The 18445-nt window shown below is 42.3% G+C and overlaps 1 protein-coding gene across 1 annotated transcript; it reads left to right on the forward strand.

Moving 5' to 3' along the window:
* Positions 1 to 6476: 6476 nt before the first annotated feature.
* Positions 6477 to 13016, forward strand: AHSG (alpha-2-HS-glycoprotein). Its single transcript, XM_009895290.1, has 7 exons — positions 6477 to 6680; positions 8079 to 8189; positions 9423 to 9507; positions 10428 to 10591; positions 10881 to 10994; positions 11795 to 11875; positions 12738 to 13016. The coding sequence occupies exons 1-7, from the start codon at positions 6477 to 6479 to the stop codon at positions 13014 to 13016; spliced, it is 1038 nt and encodes a 345-aa protein (XP_009893592.1).
* Positions 13017 to 18445: the final 5429 nt, after the last annotated feature.

The following is an 18445-nucleotide window of genomic DNA, read 5'->3' on the forward strand; positions in this document are numbered from 1 at the left end:
GGGAAGATAACACGTGGAGTTATCATGTGGAGTTCTCCATCAAAGAGACTAACAGCATCATAGGACATGACAGCATCCAGACCAATTGTGCATTTACATCTTGAAGCGTTCCCGTAAGTAGCAAGAATTAACGTAGCCATTTTCAATTTGCCTTTTTAAACTGGAGCCATGTGTCTGTGGATACCCTGGTATTGCCAGGACAGTCATTGGTTCTCATAGTGAGTGGAGTTTAAATTCACTTACGTCGGCGTGCTGTTCACTGAGACAAGGAGAGGTCAGTTTGACTGCAGAGTGTGTGTTTACTCAGTGAGAAATACTCTGTTTCTGTTGTCTGATCCACTGTTTGCTCCTGCTGTTCCGCTCTGCAGTCTCTTCCCAGGTATCTTGCTTTATTTGTTCTAGGTTCTGATATGAAGCAATGATCATGGGGAGCACCCAATATAGGCTGGAAGCCCAAACTATAGCATAAGGTCATCAAGCCAAAAGAAAAACTTCAGTAGCTGCTAATCTCTGATTTCACAGTTGCCACCTATCCATCTCCAGCACTGCTTTCCCACACCCATCAAATTGCACAGGCATGATACAGAGAGAGCCATGACATCCCTGCAGGGTTGAAGCAAAAATATCCCACTGCTAAGGGTTGCATGGCAACATAAATAACTTTGACCTTGATAAAAGGGTAAAAAAGTACAAAAATTTCGAAAGGGGGGTCTTACATACCAGGACAGCATAACACAGGGTAAATCATACAGAGGCTTGAAAACCCTCAACTCAGAAAACTGCTCTTGTTACTGACTGCAACATCAAAACACATAGCAGAGAAAATGCAGAAATGGGGAGGAAAATTTAAATCAATCAAAAACTTCACTAAGACAAAACATCTTACATAATCTTCCCACTGGGAAGAGAGGGAGAATAGACTTTCATGTAACAAATGCGAGTTATGTCACTTGATGTGCTTCTGGAAGTATTTCAGTGGTATAGACAATAGAAGAGCAAAATAGAACAAGAGAGAACTGAACAGAAATAGACTTTGGTTGGCTTTGTCTGGGAGAGCTGGTCAAAAATTGTCTTCCCATTCCAGTAAAAATTTCAGAATTCTTGACAACTTTTCATGCTCTTTCAACCAAAAAAAAAAAAAAAAAAAAAGGCAGTACAGTTTTTGAAAAGCAACTCCAGCAAATAAAATTTCTCTGAAATAATCAATACTAAATCTGGGAGCCCAAATTTCAACCCTCTTTGCCCTGCTACATCTCCAGTAAGTGCGGGAATCCTTACATTTTTACTGACTGGCATCTGGTTTGCCTGACTCTTAGCTTCCTCTGTTTTGAATAGATCCTTCTACCCAGTGATATTGAAACTTTTTACAAAATTCAGTGACTTATTTCAGATCACAGAAGTAAAATGGAAAATAGTTATTTCCATTTTACAGTTAAAAGAAAATAGAGATTAACAGATTGAGATCAGCAAAACTGAGTGAAAAGGAACCTCTAGCTGGGCACCCAAAACTAGAGGCTCCCAAATTAGATGCTATGTCTGCACGTTTTATTTCTCACAGTAAGAAATCTCACAACTGCAAATACTACAGCAAACTATGGCACACGATCAGCCTTCCTTCCCTCAAAGACTCTCATATTTAAAAGAAAAATAATGAATTAACGTATAATGTTATACTATTACAGTCTGGTAAAACTGTCCCGATTTCACAGGTTTTTCTGCAGCATGAAATTTCTGGTATAGGGGCACCGGGGTCTTGGATTGCAGTGAATCTAAGTCAACTTACATCTGCTGCAGATTTGCCCATGTAGTGGAAAGGTGCCAATACGATTATGCAAATCAATTAGTCTAATTTGTCTTGAAGTTTTTCTCAGACCTCTATGCGTTTTCATATACTTTATTTTTAAATGCTGGTTATACTGTCATTTAAGGGCGCAATATGCTGCCTTAACAAGACTGGTCACTTTAACTATCTGACATTTTCTTGCCTTAGCGTGCAGGTTTCTGTGTAGGTGATGGCTATATAGAAGGCAGCCCTGATGTTCCAATATGTTGTGAACTCTATGATCCAAAAGTAATGTGCTTAATCAAGTGTAAAGCAAGAGGTGATTAAGTTTTGCAGTACTGTACAATGCCTGACTGCTCAGAAATGCATCTTTTGATGGGGTGCAGAGAATTGGACCAGTTCTGTCTGCTTTACAAAAAATGACGTTTTAGTAATCTGAAAAGAGAGCCTCAGAAATCCCCACAAGTGCTTAACTTTGATCTGAAGCTTTAAAAAGATGATATTTATCTGTTTGCTTGTTTAATTTGTTTGAATTTTAAGCTCAGGAAGGTGTCAACTTGACATCTGGTGGAAGCAATTCTTTGCTTTTTTTCCATCTGAGGTTGAACAGGGGCAGCAAGTTTCCAATCATTAGTTGTTCTAAGCATCCAACCAAAAAAAAAAAAAAAAAAAAAAGAGAAAGCAAAAGAGAAAACCATCAACTCACCTTTCCATTGTGGTTTATATGAATTATTAAGAACTGAGATTCCGTGGAGCCTCAATTCTTGAGCATAGAATCAATACTGTATTTTATATAACAAGGGCAGTAAACCCAGCTTGTTCTGCTTCCATCACAGCGAAGCCTTGTCAAGTCTCTCAGGCAACCTAATTCACTAGGGCCAAAGTCTAACACTACTGACGTGAAAGGTGCATTGAGGTGGCTTGAGGTGGATTGAAAAGTGGCTGAATGGCCGGGCCCGGAGGGTGGCGATTGGTGGCACAAAGCCTGGTCGGAGGCCCCTAACTAGCGGAGTACCCCAGGGTCAATACTGGGGTCCAGTCCTGTTTAACATCTTCATTAATAATCTGGATGAGGAGGCAGAATGTACCCTCAGCAAGTTTGTAGGCGACACAAAACTGGGAGGAGTAGCTGATATGTCTGAGGGTCATGCTGCCATCCAGAGGGACTACAACAGGCTGGAGAAATGTGCTGACAGGAACCTCATGAAGTTCAGCAAGAAGTCTGAAATCTTGCACCTGGGGAGTAACAACCTCATGCATGAACATATGCTGGGGCTCACCTAGCTGGAAAGCAGCTTGGCAGAAAAGTACCTGGTGTCCCCGGCGGGTACCGAATTGAACATGAGCCAACAATGTGCCCTTGCTGCAAAGAGGGCTGATGGTATCCTGTGCTGCACGAGGTGAAGTACTGCCAGCAGCTCCGGGGAGGTGGTCCTTCCCCTTTATTCAGCACTGGTGAGGGCATACCTGAAGTGCTGTGCCCAGTTCTGGGCTCCTCAGTACAGGAGAGACATGGATATACTGAAGACAGTGCAGCAAAGGGCCAAGAAGTGATTAAGGTACTGGAGCATCTCTCGTATGAGGAAAGGCTGAGAGAGCTGGGACTGCTTAGCATAGAGAAGAGAAGGCCCGGGGGGATCTTAATGTATGTAAATACATGAAGGGAGGGTGTAAAGAGGACAGAACCAGGCTCTTTCCAGTGGTACCCAGTGACGGGACCGTAGGCAATGAACAGAAACTGAAATAGGAGGTTCTGGCTGAACATCAGGAAACACTACTTTACTGTGAGGGTGACCAAGCACAGGCACAGGTTGCCCAGAGAGGTTGTGGAGTCTCCCTCTTTGGAGATATTCAAAAGCTGTCTGGACATGATTCTGAGCAACTGTCTCTAGGTGGCCCTGCTTGAGCAGTGGGGTTGGACAAGACAACCTCCAGATGTCCCTTCCAACGTCAACCATCCTGTGATACTGTGATTCTGTGAAAGATTTGTTCACGTCAGTGGGGTCGAGATGCGACCTTCTTCCCAGGGGCCCATGGAATTAAACTCACTTCCTTGTGCTGTAAGAACTATTTGCAGCCACTACTAAAGGACAACTTTTTACTATGTCCTGGACATGAAAGAGAGAGAATATATTTGCACTGAGTTCAATGAGAAGTTATTTCTGCAATTATTGCCTCTTGAGTGAGGGTGCCAAAAAAGGGCCAGTAGTGATGGGACAAGGCCTGCAGGGAGCTGGCATCAGCAATCTCACTTCTGGAAGAGAATAATTAGGCAGATCTGTGTCAGTCTATATCCAAAAGGTGAAAGCCTCCTTTGTTGTATTACCTGTAGCCAAACTACCTGATTGCACTTTCAAACTTCATTCCCAAACATAAAGACCAAATACCGATTTCCATACATATGCAACATATCACAAGCCACCCAAAAAAGTGCTAGCTGCAAACATTCTGCATTGCACCGAGCATAAATAATCATGTGGGCACATGCTGTATGCCAGCAAAGAAAGTTCATACAGTCACCAAGAGGAGAAGGGCTTGAGTAACCCTATAGAGAAACTGAGAAGAGGTACAGTGGACTCCAAAGTATTTCCTTTTTGTCCTGCTTGGTAAATGGAATACTGAATCTCGAGTGACAATGGAGAGAGAAAAAAGAAGATCATTAATACTGTTTGTTATTTGAGGTTTTAAGTTGTTCTTTGAAAATGGAACCTGAAGTTGACTGAACTGGGTTATATATAATATTTAGGAATGCCTAGAGCTTGACTGCAAAAATGTTATACATCCTACAGTATTTGCAACTCTGAAGTGGAGAAGATGTAACATAAGAAACTGAGTAATGACCACACTAAATTTACAATTAATGGTCTGGGTAATTATTTCACTTAGGTGAAAAGCAATTTCAATCTGCCCCTGTTGGAAGTTTACCCCAATGTTTCATACTAGAAAAGGAAAAAGGAATTAAAAGATTCACACATTAGAAGCTGAACTGTGGGTTAAAAGTAAAGAGTAAAATACTATCTTTCTAAATAAATTTGCCATGATTCAAAAGATACCCACAAGGAACACTTGGTGAGTTTTTGGGACACCAAACCTTCATCCTTTAAGTGTTCTGGGCCAAAGTCAAGAAGACAAATTATCATTCACACAACAGAAAACATGCCAAACAACACCTGCTGCAAATGAGGGGAAGAAACGAATCATGCGCAGAGCAGTTTTTACTGCAAGACAGAGGAAGAGCCTTTCTTTTCCCCAGGAATCTCTTCAACATGCACATCCTAGTATTCAAAACTCACCTCATCCCACACAGCTGAAGAAAATCATTCCATCTTTTTAATCTCTTCCCATTCTCCTTCTTCATCACTTAATCTGTCCAAACAAACCATTTCTATTTATGCTGTTTTCCATATTTCCAGATTCTAGACAAGAGGTATGACTTAAGACTCCTTTTTTTTTTGCAAATCTTTAAGCCCCACTCACACTATCTTGCAGGCTGAGAAGTACTTATCTAAAGTGAAAACTTCTGAAGATGCTGAAGTCCTCCTATTCATCTCAAATCTGCAGCCAATTCCTGAACTCCTTGAAAATGATGACAGAAATTCAGATATTTTAAAGCCAAAAGGGATCTTTACTATTCTGCAGCCTGATCATCACCATAAAATGGTTCCTAGAAACCTACCCTGAAATCCCTGCAGAAAAAACTTCTACTGGTTGAGCTAGAGTCTATCTAGCTAGAGTTTATCTAGCTAAAGTCACCTCAGCTTAAATTAAAGACCTTAAATGCTGGACACACCATAGAAGCTATATTCTGCTAAATAGAACATTTTTGTTATCCAGTTACTGTTTTGTAAACACGTACATTGTATGTGAATGTAAATATAAGCTGGAGTTCAGCACTCCTGAGCATTTAAGCAGCTGATTTTCATCTACATTCTCCCTGAAGCACTTTTGTGCCCTTTTCTTTTTGGGTCTTCTACCAAATCCTCAAGTCTGTACAGCAAATTCCAGAAAAATTTCTACAAGATGCCTGCTTTGCAAAATGAAATTCCAGGAACTACTGGAAGTATTTAGATTATACAGAGAAAGAAAGAGCTGATGCAAAAGATTTAGAAACTATGTCTCATTTCCTATTCCAAATGAATTCAGTAGCAAAAGTTGCTATATAATTACATTTACTGTTGAATGTGATCCTTAGAACTGATTCAAATTCCATTTTCTAATTAATCATGTTACTGATCTCACAATTTAGACTGGTGCCTGGTGAGATTTGGGCCCTAACAGAATGTGTCCTGTTCACAAGAAAGCTTAATTAGCACTAGCATCTCTACACATTTAACAGGAGGGATCATATTCCACTTCCATGTACTGTATTTGGTCGGTAGAAGAGTGTCTAAAAATTATGTTACATTTTTGCTGACACTTTCTTCTTTAGCTGCTTTAGCAGACTTCGCAATATCCTACCTGATAAAATTTACTTTGGCCAATATTAATCAGTCAGCTTGATGTCCTAACATTTACTTTTCTCTTTTGTTGTTTGCAATGCCTCTTGGAACTGGGACAAATATCAGACATGCGCTCATGCGAAGTCTGTGGTATGTACTATATAAATGAGACCCCAGTTCTAGCTACCTACCTACCATCTGAACAGTATTCTTAGACCTTTATTTCTGCGAGGGATCGGTTTTCCTTGGGTGCCATGAAGGCACTAGTAGCTTTAATATTGCTTGTTCAGCTTCCAATTCACAAAGCTGTACCAGCAGCTCCCCCTGCTCCCTTGGGCTGCGATGACCCAGAATCTGAAGCAGCAGCTGAATTTGCTGTGAATTATATTAATGGCCACAGTCATCACGGATACAAGTTTGCCTTAAACAGAATCGAGAATATCCGCGTGCTGCCCCAGGTAAGTGAGGAGCTTGCAGGCAGAGCACGGTGATAACCTGGAGATGCTTGGAAATGGCCAAGAAGCCCTGCCAAGGGCTGTATCCTCACGCGGGGTAAATCGGCATGGCTCTGTTGATTTAAATGGGGCAACGCCACCTTGTAGCAGTCAAGAATCCAGGTCACCGGAATGTGTCTCTCAAAGAGCAGAACAGAGGGGGAGAGAGAAATGCTCAGATGCTTTTGTGCAATGCTAGAAAGGGCTCAGTTTGCAAATGCAGCACGCGTGCTAGGGCGGATCATTCAAAGTGCTGATTCATGAGCCCAGTAGCTAATCTGGAGAAAAACTATCAGGATAATCTTCAGGATGCAGGTAATTATTTATTGGTTAAATGCATACCTCTCATACTCCATGCTATTAGTGATTTTGCAGTAGGCATTAATTTTACCTAATATCCCATTGAGCTGACAAGGAAGCTGAATGGAAGTAACTATGGCTTGTAGTCTCATTTTCACTAAGATCAACTGACATCATTGTAGTCATCTAGAAAGGCTGTAGAAATGGTCATGAATACAATGTATGCACCCATTTAGAACCTTTGATTCTCTCTAAACATTGAAAATAGCCCCAAATATTAACATGAATGAAACTCCATGGCTGTTTTCTATTTGTTATGAGAGAGAGGATACCACAGAGACTAAACCAGACATTAATGAGATTAGAAGTGTGCTCACAGTCACCCACACAGGAACGCTGGTGACACTGCTTTGCTCATATTGAATACTAATACTACTACTAATACACTAAAATAACTTCATTGGTTTAAATGGAATCACTCATGACTCAGAGTCAATCTTGGAAGTAGGGAACCTCACTTCTGCCCTTCCACTCACATGTCTTATGTTACAGTTGCAAAGGTTCAGGAATAACCATAGAAGATCCTGCAGTTCATAAACAACACGAGTATTGAGGCTGGAACTTAGCTGGTGCGATTCAGTGTAATTCCAATGGACTAAATGGGACAGGCCAACGTGCACCAGTGTTTATTTGATCTCTGCTTATAGAAATACAAGGTTTTTTCATCAATGGAGCCAGCATTTGATCTTTTAAAAACAGCCAACAAAATAAAATCAAGTTAAGAGAACTGACTCACGACATACAAGCTGGACTTTCCAAAACTTATTGGCCAGTTCCTTAGCTGGGAAAAATCAGTGTGACTATCTTGATTTACTCCAGCTAAAAACTGCCTCCTGGTTTTTATAAAGTTAAATAGTAAGGACTTGTTCAGTTATACTAGTGTATACCTGGAGCTACCCAATGACAGTCAGCAACAGAGACCACAGCACAGAGACCCAGAGAAGAAATCTAATGATGTTTTGGGAAGTAATTACTACAATCCCTGCTTTGTTTTATTTGCAGGGGCTGAATAATGACATAATGTTTCTTGAACTTGACTTATTAGAGACCACGTGCCATATTCTCAACCCTACGCCTCTTGAAAATTGCACAGTAAGGAGCTTCACACAACATGTGAGTACCTAAAACATTGCTAGATTGGTCCAAAGGTGTATGTTCAGTATGTTGATACGAAAGGCCAGGCTTTTCCAAGCAAATGTTATATCACTGTAACAGCCTACAACTACCCCATCGCTTGTAACCTCCTTGTTGATTTAGCTGCCTTCGTGTCATGAGGGATTTCACTCCTGGATTTCTTTCACGTCCTGTCATGTGAAGAGTACAGGTCACACTCAGCATAACATCCCACATACAGTTCAGGAACGCCATGGGGCTTGTTTAGGGGCTCCAGGTTCAGCCCTCTGCGGTCAGCCCAGATGTCACTGCCTCGTTGCAAACTGTAGACAGGGCAGGTTGTGAATCTGTGCAAACGCAACCTTCCCTTGGCTACCTGTGGAGTATTACCTAGTGAAATTCCATCAAGTCTAGCCCCCTAGTCCTAGTCGAGACTGCAGAAGAGCTATTCCCTTCGGACAGGGCTGTGCCTTCAAAGTAATGCTCAGCTGGAATTTACTGGCCTCAAATATTTTGTTCTTATGCAGTGTGATCCAACTGTGAAAAGCGTTCCCCAAGCAAAGCAGTGGAAATGCTGTCTGAGTACAGGCAGCTCTGGTTTCTAAGCAGAAAGCAGAGTGAGCAACTGACAATTTAAGCCTGCTGTTTCTCGAATGGGGCCCAATTCACAGAGCTCATGACTAAATTTGAATCATGATCCACCCCTGTATTCACTGGGGCTCAGATCCCGTTTTCCGTCTTGGGGGAGGTAACTCTAACTGTTCCCTCTTCCCAGTGACTCCAGCTTTGCCTTTGACATCTCCTCCCCTGCTGGATCATGTTGCACGTGAGCCAGCTCGCACAAGGCAGCACACTCTGCTGTTACCATGGCCACTGACCAGCTGAGATTAGTGAGAATGTTATCAAACAGCTCTGCAGAAGGTCTTAATTCATAAGTATTCATATTCTTTGCTCTTTATGAGAGAGGAACTTGAACCAAACGTCCATAATCTGGCTACCCTGGCGCTTCTGATACTTTTGAGATCCAGATTTGGATCCAAATTTTGCAGCTCTGGCCTGCCTTTTACAAAATGACAGACCCCAGGACACGCCTAGCAGCGCCTTTGCAATCAGTCTGATTTTGCCAGGAACTCTCAGCCAGGATCTGTTCTTTTGCATTTAGTAATAGTTGCCCTTTTCAGAAATTCCTATTTATCTGAACAATGTAACCCTTTGATTTTTGTCTCTCTCCAGGCAGTTGAGGGTGACTGTGATGTCAAATTGCAGAAGTTGGATGGAAAGTTATCCGTACTTGCTAGTAAATGCCACTCACATGCAGGTAAAGTCTTTGCTCTTTAGGTTTGAATCTGGAGTGCTGAGAGATAGCAGTGGTTACCGTTCACTAGCTTTTCTGATTCTAAAATGCCAGCAACTGCTGTGTATAAATATGGCATAAAGGATGACAGTTAATAGGTTTTATAAACCCAGCTGTTTTGAATGTAATTTTTTTCCCTTTTCTGATTTCATTCACCTGCAAACCCAGCCCTCCCTCTTTGCTTCTCTTGACTATGACAATTAAGATACTCTAAGATTACCTGGAGAGCAATTCCCAGTTTTGACCTAGAGATCACTGGTATTGAGGCTTTTCACTCGGGAGTTCAGGCTCTAGAGTTCGATTCCTCGTTGGACTGAATTTACTCGAGCTTGTTGATCTTCAGAACCGCTTTGCCAGATGCAGCTTGTTTACTAAACCCAGCATTTCCAATAATGCCATGGGAAAGCGGAATCTGTATTCTGCATGCACTGTATGAGATCTCTTCGCTCTGTATGAGATCTCTTTGCTCTGTATGAGATGTATTCAGTACTACTTTCAAAACTGCTGAGTGAATGAAACAACATGCTCACACAAACACAATTCCAATAAATTAAAATATCTTCATTTTTCCACCATTCCTTGTGTGCGCTGAGACATCTTTTCATTGGTGTCATGGATAGTTTGCCAGAAAGAGAACTGATTAAAACCTGAATAAGAACATTCAAAATGTCCTGTTGAGGTCCACAGGACTTTTGCTAGCAGCAAGACTTCAATGGCAAAAGTCATGTGATATACTGCCATCTATAGTCTCTACTGAAGAAATTCCTTCCACTATAATTTCAGGCAGACCATGAAATGGTTTCGTGTGGCTGAATAGGCCTATACTGCCTTTCAAAACAACCTACGATCTAATCGAAACATAACCTGTTTGGTTCCTCCTGCAGACTCAAGTGAAGATGTTCTCCAGCTCTGCCCTGACTGTCCACTGCTGGCAAGCTTGAATAACACCGACGTATTAACAACTGTTACAGCTGCACTTAATGACCACAACAGCAAAACTGCTGATGCTTACCTCAGACTCCTTGAGATCGGAAGAGCCAGAATACAGGTAATTGCTAGAACTCCGTCTAGCCTTCCATGTAAACAGAGTATTTCTTCTGTGGTAATTGTGCAGTGCTAACTAGTTACGTTTGCAAACAGATGTAGCTTTCTCTAAATTGCCCTACAGGATTGCTCTTGATTTCCCAAGCATTTTGTGTCGTTTTAGCCACAGGATTCCCTTTGACTTCCGTGGGAGATGCAGAGCTAGAAGCCACGACATTTGCCTTTTATCTTTTCTTAGCAGCTCTGCAGTTTCACAGCGCAAAGTCAGTTAAACAATTTTCCTGTTTTATCAGTATTACCCAGTGCATAGTGTCTCCGTTGAGTTTGCTGTGGCTGCCACGAACTGCTCAGCAGCAGAAGCTAAAGATAATGCGGAGGCTTGTCAACTGCTGCCTGACGATCAGTCTGTAAGTACGCCAGCACATCAGTCCTGATCTCACCAGCTCAGAGGTAGAAAAGCAGCATGCTGTGATGCGCCTGCACTTGTGCAGGAATAGGCCTTTGTGAGGATGAAAGTGCAAGAGTTGTATACCGTCATGATACGCTGTTCAATATCTAATTCCTAAAGCTATATCACACCTTTCTCTCCTCTCTGAGGTATCTGAACTGAATCCTGATATATTTGAATATATTTCAGAAAGGCATGAGGACCAACGTGTCCTTAACACAAAATAAGTTTAATCATCAACAGAATATATCATATTCTGTACTCTTCTTAACATGAGCACCTGAGAAAATCAGGCTTTTTGTACTGGACAGTACACAAACACATAACCAAAGGGCAGACTTTCGCCTTCCCACAATTTAAGTGCTGTCAGTGTGCTTTGTCCTGACACAGGCTCTTGAGAATTATACTGTATACTTTATCATGCTAAAATTCTTCTTTTGTTTCTGATGAAACTGAGTGCTAGGCAGTTTTAGTGGGTGGGAACCTTTTAACTAGATTCCTGTATATTCTTTCCCTCCCTCATATTCAGACATACAAAGGATTTTACTCTAGAATAATACAGGAGTTTCACTTGTTTGCTGGTTATGCATTTAAAATAGCTTGGCTTTTGAGTCCAACAGACTAAAAAGCAAGCACTTTACTGCTCAGCTAAAACATGAGAAGATGTAGCTATTTCTAAATGTACTGAAATTAAAAATTGTAATGCAGGTCTCTTCTATTTTATAACTATTTTATTTTCACTATGTTCTGCTTTGCCAGAATTTTGGTTTCTGCACAGCAGCAAGGGTAACACGTCCCTCACAGGACCTCAAAGTGGACTGCCAGCTCTACGGACATCAGGTACCAATGCCAGATATTCCCCTTCTTTCCAGAGTATTCTACTAGTTCTATTCTATTAGAAGCAATCACCCTGAGTTTACCTCTTTTGCTGTAGACTGCATTAGCTAGCTCTGATAACTTGAGTTTCACTTTGTACCCTAAAACCCAAGGCAAGGTAGCTCCCGATTATACTTTGACTTGATGTATTCCTGATACAGGAATTACGTCACCTCTCCCATCCATGCTCTACATAGTTTGTCCTCCTAACCATCTGGGAGCAAAGGGAACCAAACTCTGCTCAGCGAAGGGGATTGGCCAGATGGGTGTAAAACATAAACGAGCTATTGCCATAGATGAAACCAGCTGGGATTATTTGCTAGGAGTCCTTAGACGTGACTGAATTCAGGCAGTCTGACCTGCACTGCTATAGCAAGAGGAGGGAAACATATATGCACTGAATGTGAGTGCTGTCCAGGTATTTTAGCCTCCATTTGCTCTGAGAAGAGCCAGGTGGTGGTTCAATACTTCCTACAGACCAGAGCATTACACAGGAGCAATTAGCTGTCTAGGAGGTATATGAAAGAAAGAATAAGACAGCTGATCTTGAATGTTTTGCCAGCTGCACAGGTGGCCCTAGAAGTTCACATAGCACAGAATTTGGTGCTAATGATCCACCGGATATTAAAAATGTGTTTCTGGGCTCCTGTGTATGTATTCAAATGCAAATCAAACCTCTGTGATGGTCAGGAACATTTTGCACCTGGGTTGGAGGCCTATATCTAGTTAGGAGCAGGGTACTTACTAGGTTAGTAAGACATCAATGACCTGTATATTATAAGCCCCAAGCCACCGAACACAAATACAAACTGTTTTTCTTTTCCAGCCTGGAGTTACCTACTCTCAACCAGGTCAAGACACATCAGCAGGACTGGTGCCCAGTGTTGCACAAGGCTTCACAAACCATAATCTCAGGCTTTCCCACAACAACCCTGTTGCGTCTGAATCCAGTTCTTCAGAATTTCCTAGTTCCATGCTCTCAGCAAAATCTGTAGCAAAGAGAGCAGTTGCAGAGGTTGCTCAGCATGACAAAGTACCTCGCCCAGTTGGCTTTGTGCCTCCTCCTCCTCCATGCCCTGGGAAGATTCGCCATTTCAAGATATAGGCTGTGTTAAAGACGTGGCAATACAGCTTACTGAAGGATCAGTGTGCGGCAGCAGCATCAACACACAGACCACAGCATCAAGTGCAAATAGGTGAGAACATTTGTTTCTGAGCCCAACTGAGTTTTATGGCAGAGCCGTGGCCAGAATCTTGTAAAGGCCTGCTTCAAAATATAGGTGATTACAACATATGAAAGTTGTTTTCTCTACGTACAGGGATGCTCTAGTTAAAATCCAAAAAATAATGTTTCAATGAAACTCTTGTAACAGCTATACAACAGTTGTAGCTTTGTGATAGAAACACCATCCAAAAGGTTACTTCAATAAAATGTTCAACAGAATGCTTTGGTACCGCCTATCTGTATATATTTTCATTTAGTTGTCAAGTATCTCTTTCACAGCATTATGAGTCATATTCTGGGCTTGATTTCAAAAACAGTAAGCTTCTGCACTTCTCATCAGCTTCACTGGGATGTGTGGGTGCTGAGCACTGCGGAAAATCAGGTCAGTTCTTTCTTTTGATCACACACCAATAACACTAAAGAAGTAGCAGGAAAAAAGGTGTTTTTCCCTTCTACGTCTAGTGTTTCCTACTATGTAACTACTTTTAATATCCACCAGAAGTACCTCAACACTTTTGGACATGGCATAAGAGCATCCATATCTATGAAAAGAACAAAGAATCAGGACACGTTCATTGCTGCATAGGCTGAAAGCACCAGTCCTTCCAGCCAAACACATGTGTATTCTCTGTCTTCCGGCAGATATACAGGTGCAATATGATCACGGGGTACTGTATGGCCTGTGTGCATGTAAGGGAATACCAATTCAAGGGAATAAAAATATACTACAGACAAGTATCTCATATAACAGGACCCAGACAGTGATGGCAATTTACCATTGTCCTAGCAGTCAAATCTTCCCCGAATTTCTGACACATGTTAGAGGCAAAATCTATTCTAGGTAGAGAAGTAATAAGGGAGAGGGGCCAGCAGGATCTATACTGCCAGCCAGGCTGGAATTCTGCAGGCCCGAGGGAGCAGTCTCAAAGATAGTCATGAATCTTTAACCAGGAACAGCACTTGCTACAAGATAATTATCATGCAGGCAGCAAAAGCTGCAGAACACATGTCATTTCTGAACTGTTTCAAATAACCTATCCTGTTCTCCTAGTTACAACCTCCCAGTATTCAATAAGCAACACAACTAACATTTGTTCTTGGTGACAGTGCAACAGGTTGCTGTACAGAAAGGTTCTGCTCTGTTGTGTCAATGGGGAAAAGAAAAGCCACATGCACTTGTACCAGCGCTTCAGCTGGGTCTGCGGAGGGGAAAGAAAAAGGGAAATCAGCCCAGGCTTTATAAGCCATAGTCTAATGTGATGGCGACATACTGCCAACAAGCTCTCCCTGTGAAGGCAGCAGCTCTCATGTTCCACGAATATGCTGAGCTCTTGCTAGAAGTGTGTTGCAGGCAATTGCACAAGCTACTGCCACTCAATTGCTCAGGGATTTTTTGCTTCTCTGTAAAGCAGTGACTCCAGTAGGTTCTGCATGCAGCCATTCATTTAAAAAGTGCTAGGATTAAGCTGTATAAATTTCTTGAAGTGGTAAGCTGGGTGGTCCTCCCATCCCAATGTATAAGACAGAGCACAGGATTTAATGAAATGGCTGTTATGATGATCTGCATTACTATAACATCAGATACGTTAGACTGAGTTTTTAACTCGCCTTGAGCAATTAGTTTTCCCAGTTTTTGTAATTTTAAAACTAGGAATTGCCTTAACCAAACCATACAAATTTTCTGGTATATAATGAAGCGGGCACTAAGTTATAGAAGAGACAGTGTTTTCCAGGCTTAGAAAATTCGGATGGTAGAAACAGTATGTTTATAAAAGGGATCCCTGCCTGTGGGAATCTCCGAACTCCAGAAATGCTGCATTTTCTTGTTGCCTTTTTCAACCGCACAAAGCAAGGATATGTAGCAGAACATCTGTAGCCTCCACACTTCACAGATATTCTCCTACACCTGGCCTAACTACTCCATTGTTTCCTAAAACAGGGAGCAAAAAAACCCAGAATTGCTCTGTGCTCTCTTGTGATTCCAGTTAGTGGCTGCTCCTCATCTTGTACCTCATCTTCTTTCTGCTTACCGCTTGCCCTCTTTAGGACACATTTTGCCCTCTTCAGGATACGTTTTCCATGACTGCTCTGAAGCAGTCACTTTGTCTCCCCCCAGTATGGCCCCGTATTTATGCACGTGGACCTTAGTAACAGATTCAGTATTTAGTAATGGATTCTCTGGGCAATGAGTGCTGCAAAATGGCAATACATAACATACAAATGCCTCCTTCCCTGAAATGCAGCATGAATAGATTTGTCAGGTCTGCATCACTGGCTGACAATGGTTTTCAGCTTCTTCAAACCCTGTTTTGCTAAAGCATATGTATTTCATGTGCTGCTTTGGCTGGACATGCTCAGATTTCCCAGCTGTGTCCATGTTTTGAGGTCAGCTACTTCAACAGAGAAATTTTTTCCTTTCCAGTGGGAGGAAGAGTACAAAGAACAGAGTCAGGGATATAACAATTCCCCATTATAACAGGCACCGACACAGCCAGTACTAACTGGCACCCATCTCCATAGAAATGCCATGTACTGTAAGGATAAAGAAAATGAGTTATTATCCTTTAGCCGCAGGGGAAGCATTCCCAGGCACAAGGAACAATGCGAGCGAGTCTGCATTGCTGCTTCTGCTGTTCCTCTACTATGGCTACAGCAGTGTTTCTCAACATTCCCCCCTTGTATCCCTTCCCTCCAGGATACAGTCCGTACATTATCCCTCACCCTGAGTTTGCAAAGCAACTGGGGACACACGAGCTGGCTCAGTCTAGCAGCCATGTGCCCCTTCTGTCCTGCTAACTGAGTTTTCCACCCCTGCCACCAACTAAAGTCTTCTTAGAAGGGCTTCAGGCCCAGTGCTGTTGTGGGTTTTGCTGGCTGCGTGTATAATCCCACCCAGCTTTCTATGGACGTTCCCTGGGACAGGTTCTGATCTCTCCCACAGGAACATGCTTTGAGCACTGCTGGGCTAAAGAGCTGAGATTCTCTATACCACCAGTAAAAAAAATTGACAATATATAAAATGTTAAAACTCCCAAACTTTACAGTACTATTAAATAGAGACAATTAAGTCCTTCACTTGCACTTTTCCTTCCTCACTCAATACAGGGGCAATCCTCAAACCTAAAGGTACTCGGTGTCACCCAGCAGATAGCTGTGATCACAGAGACTCCCGTGACAGAAAAAGAGGGCCAGGGAAATGGTTACCCAGCTTCTGGTATCCTTCAAGGTGAAATACTGCAGAATTGCCCCTTAGTAGAAAACCAATGACTTTCACTGGGATCATCCCCAAGTAATGGTGGTTGTCACTTCTCCAGACCTTCAAGATAACAGCTATTCCCCCATCTCCAGCATGAAGCTCCTGACAGGTTAGCCACAAGGCACACCGCTGTCATTTCAAACTAAAGTTTCTCCAGGCAGAATGTTCCATGACCTTTTTTAATCTGTACTCAGCAAATCACCCGAGAATCAATAGTGACCACAGTGCAGTCTCTTAGCTGACAAATCAACCTCCAAATTCAGCAGTGAGGGGATAAGTCAAAGGTACAAATAAACCTGCACAACTTAGCGTGTGCTCTGTGACACTATGGGGGGAACAGCTGAGTCAGTGAATGGCTTCCCCCCGGAGTCACAGTCTCCAGTCACGTCAGGATTGTATTATTTATTGTTGCTGAAAAGGAATGAAAGCAGAGCACTGAGCAGTGCTAAAATAATTAAAATAGTGACATTGCTGGACCAATTTCCTTTGTTCCTCAGGCCTGTAGCCACAGGCTTATGATTCTCCTGTGGCTTCCTTCAATTTAAACTGGGGTAGGCTGTGGCAGTGTGGTTAGAGAAGCCAAGAAGGTAAAGATTAAGCAGGTGAGACTCTTCCTTGAGCCAATTCTGACCATACAATTTACAGGAGACAGTAACACTGAAAAAGATAGTAAGGTCCTAAACCCTCCGGCCAAGAGGCAGTTACAGGATAAGTAGCTGCAGTTCACAGAGAAGTCTGGACTAAATCTGGGGAGCTACGCAAGGTGATGTGAACTGGCAAAGAAACAACTGGGCGTACATTTTCCTTGATTCAAAGTACAAAAGGAATAATTTACAGGCAAAAAAAGAGCAGGAGGCATAAGGAGGAAGGCACCAGCTACAAGAAGTCAAAGGCAGGCAGCTCACCATCCAGTTTACGTTACAGGCTTTCTCTTCTTTAAAAAGTTCTTTCTGCTAGATTCTCCCCTTCAGACCTTTGGCACTGAGATGACTGTAGTCAGCCCCAGGTCCATAACTTTCTTACAGGCTACCTTCCTCCCCCCTCCCCTCCCCTCTCTGCGTATAATTTCAGATGGTTCTTATTTCATCACTAAGTTTGGTTCTCAGGCAATAAAAACGCAGCAGCATGTTACAATTAGCAGTGGAGTTCATATGCAACTGTACCTGCAACTAAACCCACAGGAACATAAAGCCATACATTGCCAGGCAAGGGCTGAAACCAGGTGCAGCCAAAAAGTTAAGATGGGAGGAGGTATTAGGAAACAAAACTTGCTCTTTGACATCAGAAGTAACATGTAATGATGGCAAGTTCACAGAGTACTTTGCACAACGTGGCAGTGAGAACAAAGTCAGAAGTTGGGAGAAGATGGGGTGAAATAGGAAATGTTCAGGGCTCAGAGAAATCAGAGTGGGGGGTCAATTACCTGGTAGGTGTCAATGAATAGAGAGTTTTAGGCAACAAAAGATGAGTGGGCTGGAGTCAAGGCACTGAGAGGGAACAAATCCTGAAATGGAGTCTTCAATAGCCTAAGACTGTTTTGATAGCCCTGCTTCACTTATTGTCTATTTCCTCTAACCTCTTACAGCAGCTCCATTTTTGCACCATCCCACCAACGGAAGTCAAGTCTTTGGGGCGAGAAGAAAACTTACCACATCTATGCTACCATATTCAATTACGGTGCATGTCAAGTACCAAATAAGCACAATGGAAATTTCTGCTTAAAAGCAGACACCAGGATGAAACTGTTAATTTTTTACATTGCCTTGTTATCATATTATCTAAGAGTATTTAATGGCTTGAGCAGGCCATTTCTCCACAGGCTTCTGTCTGTTCATGAACTGCGTTTTGCTGGCTTGGCTTGGCTTGGGCAAAGGGCTAACGGTCATCTGTAGGTATCCAACGGAGTAGAAATGCTCAAAGAATTAATCCAAACCGAGCTTTCTATCCCAACCAAACTGACTGCATATAGCTGAGAGTCAGTATATTTGTTTACAATTAGCATTTAACAAATGCAAAGTGTAAAATCCGTCAGCCTTGCGGTCCTTATTCAGTT

The sequence above is a fragment of the Charadrius vociferus genome, unplaced genomic scaffold (assembly GCF_000708025.1).
Source record: "Charadrius vociferus isolate BGI_N301 unplaced genomic scaffold, ASM70802v2 scaffold311, whole genome shotgun sequence".
NCBI lineage: Eukaryota > Metazoa > Chordata > Aves > Charadriiformes > Charadriidae > Charadrius > Charadrius vociferus.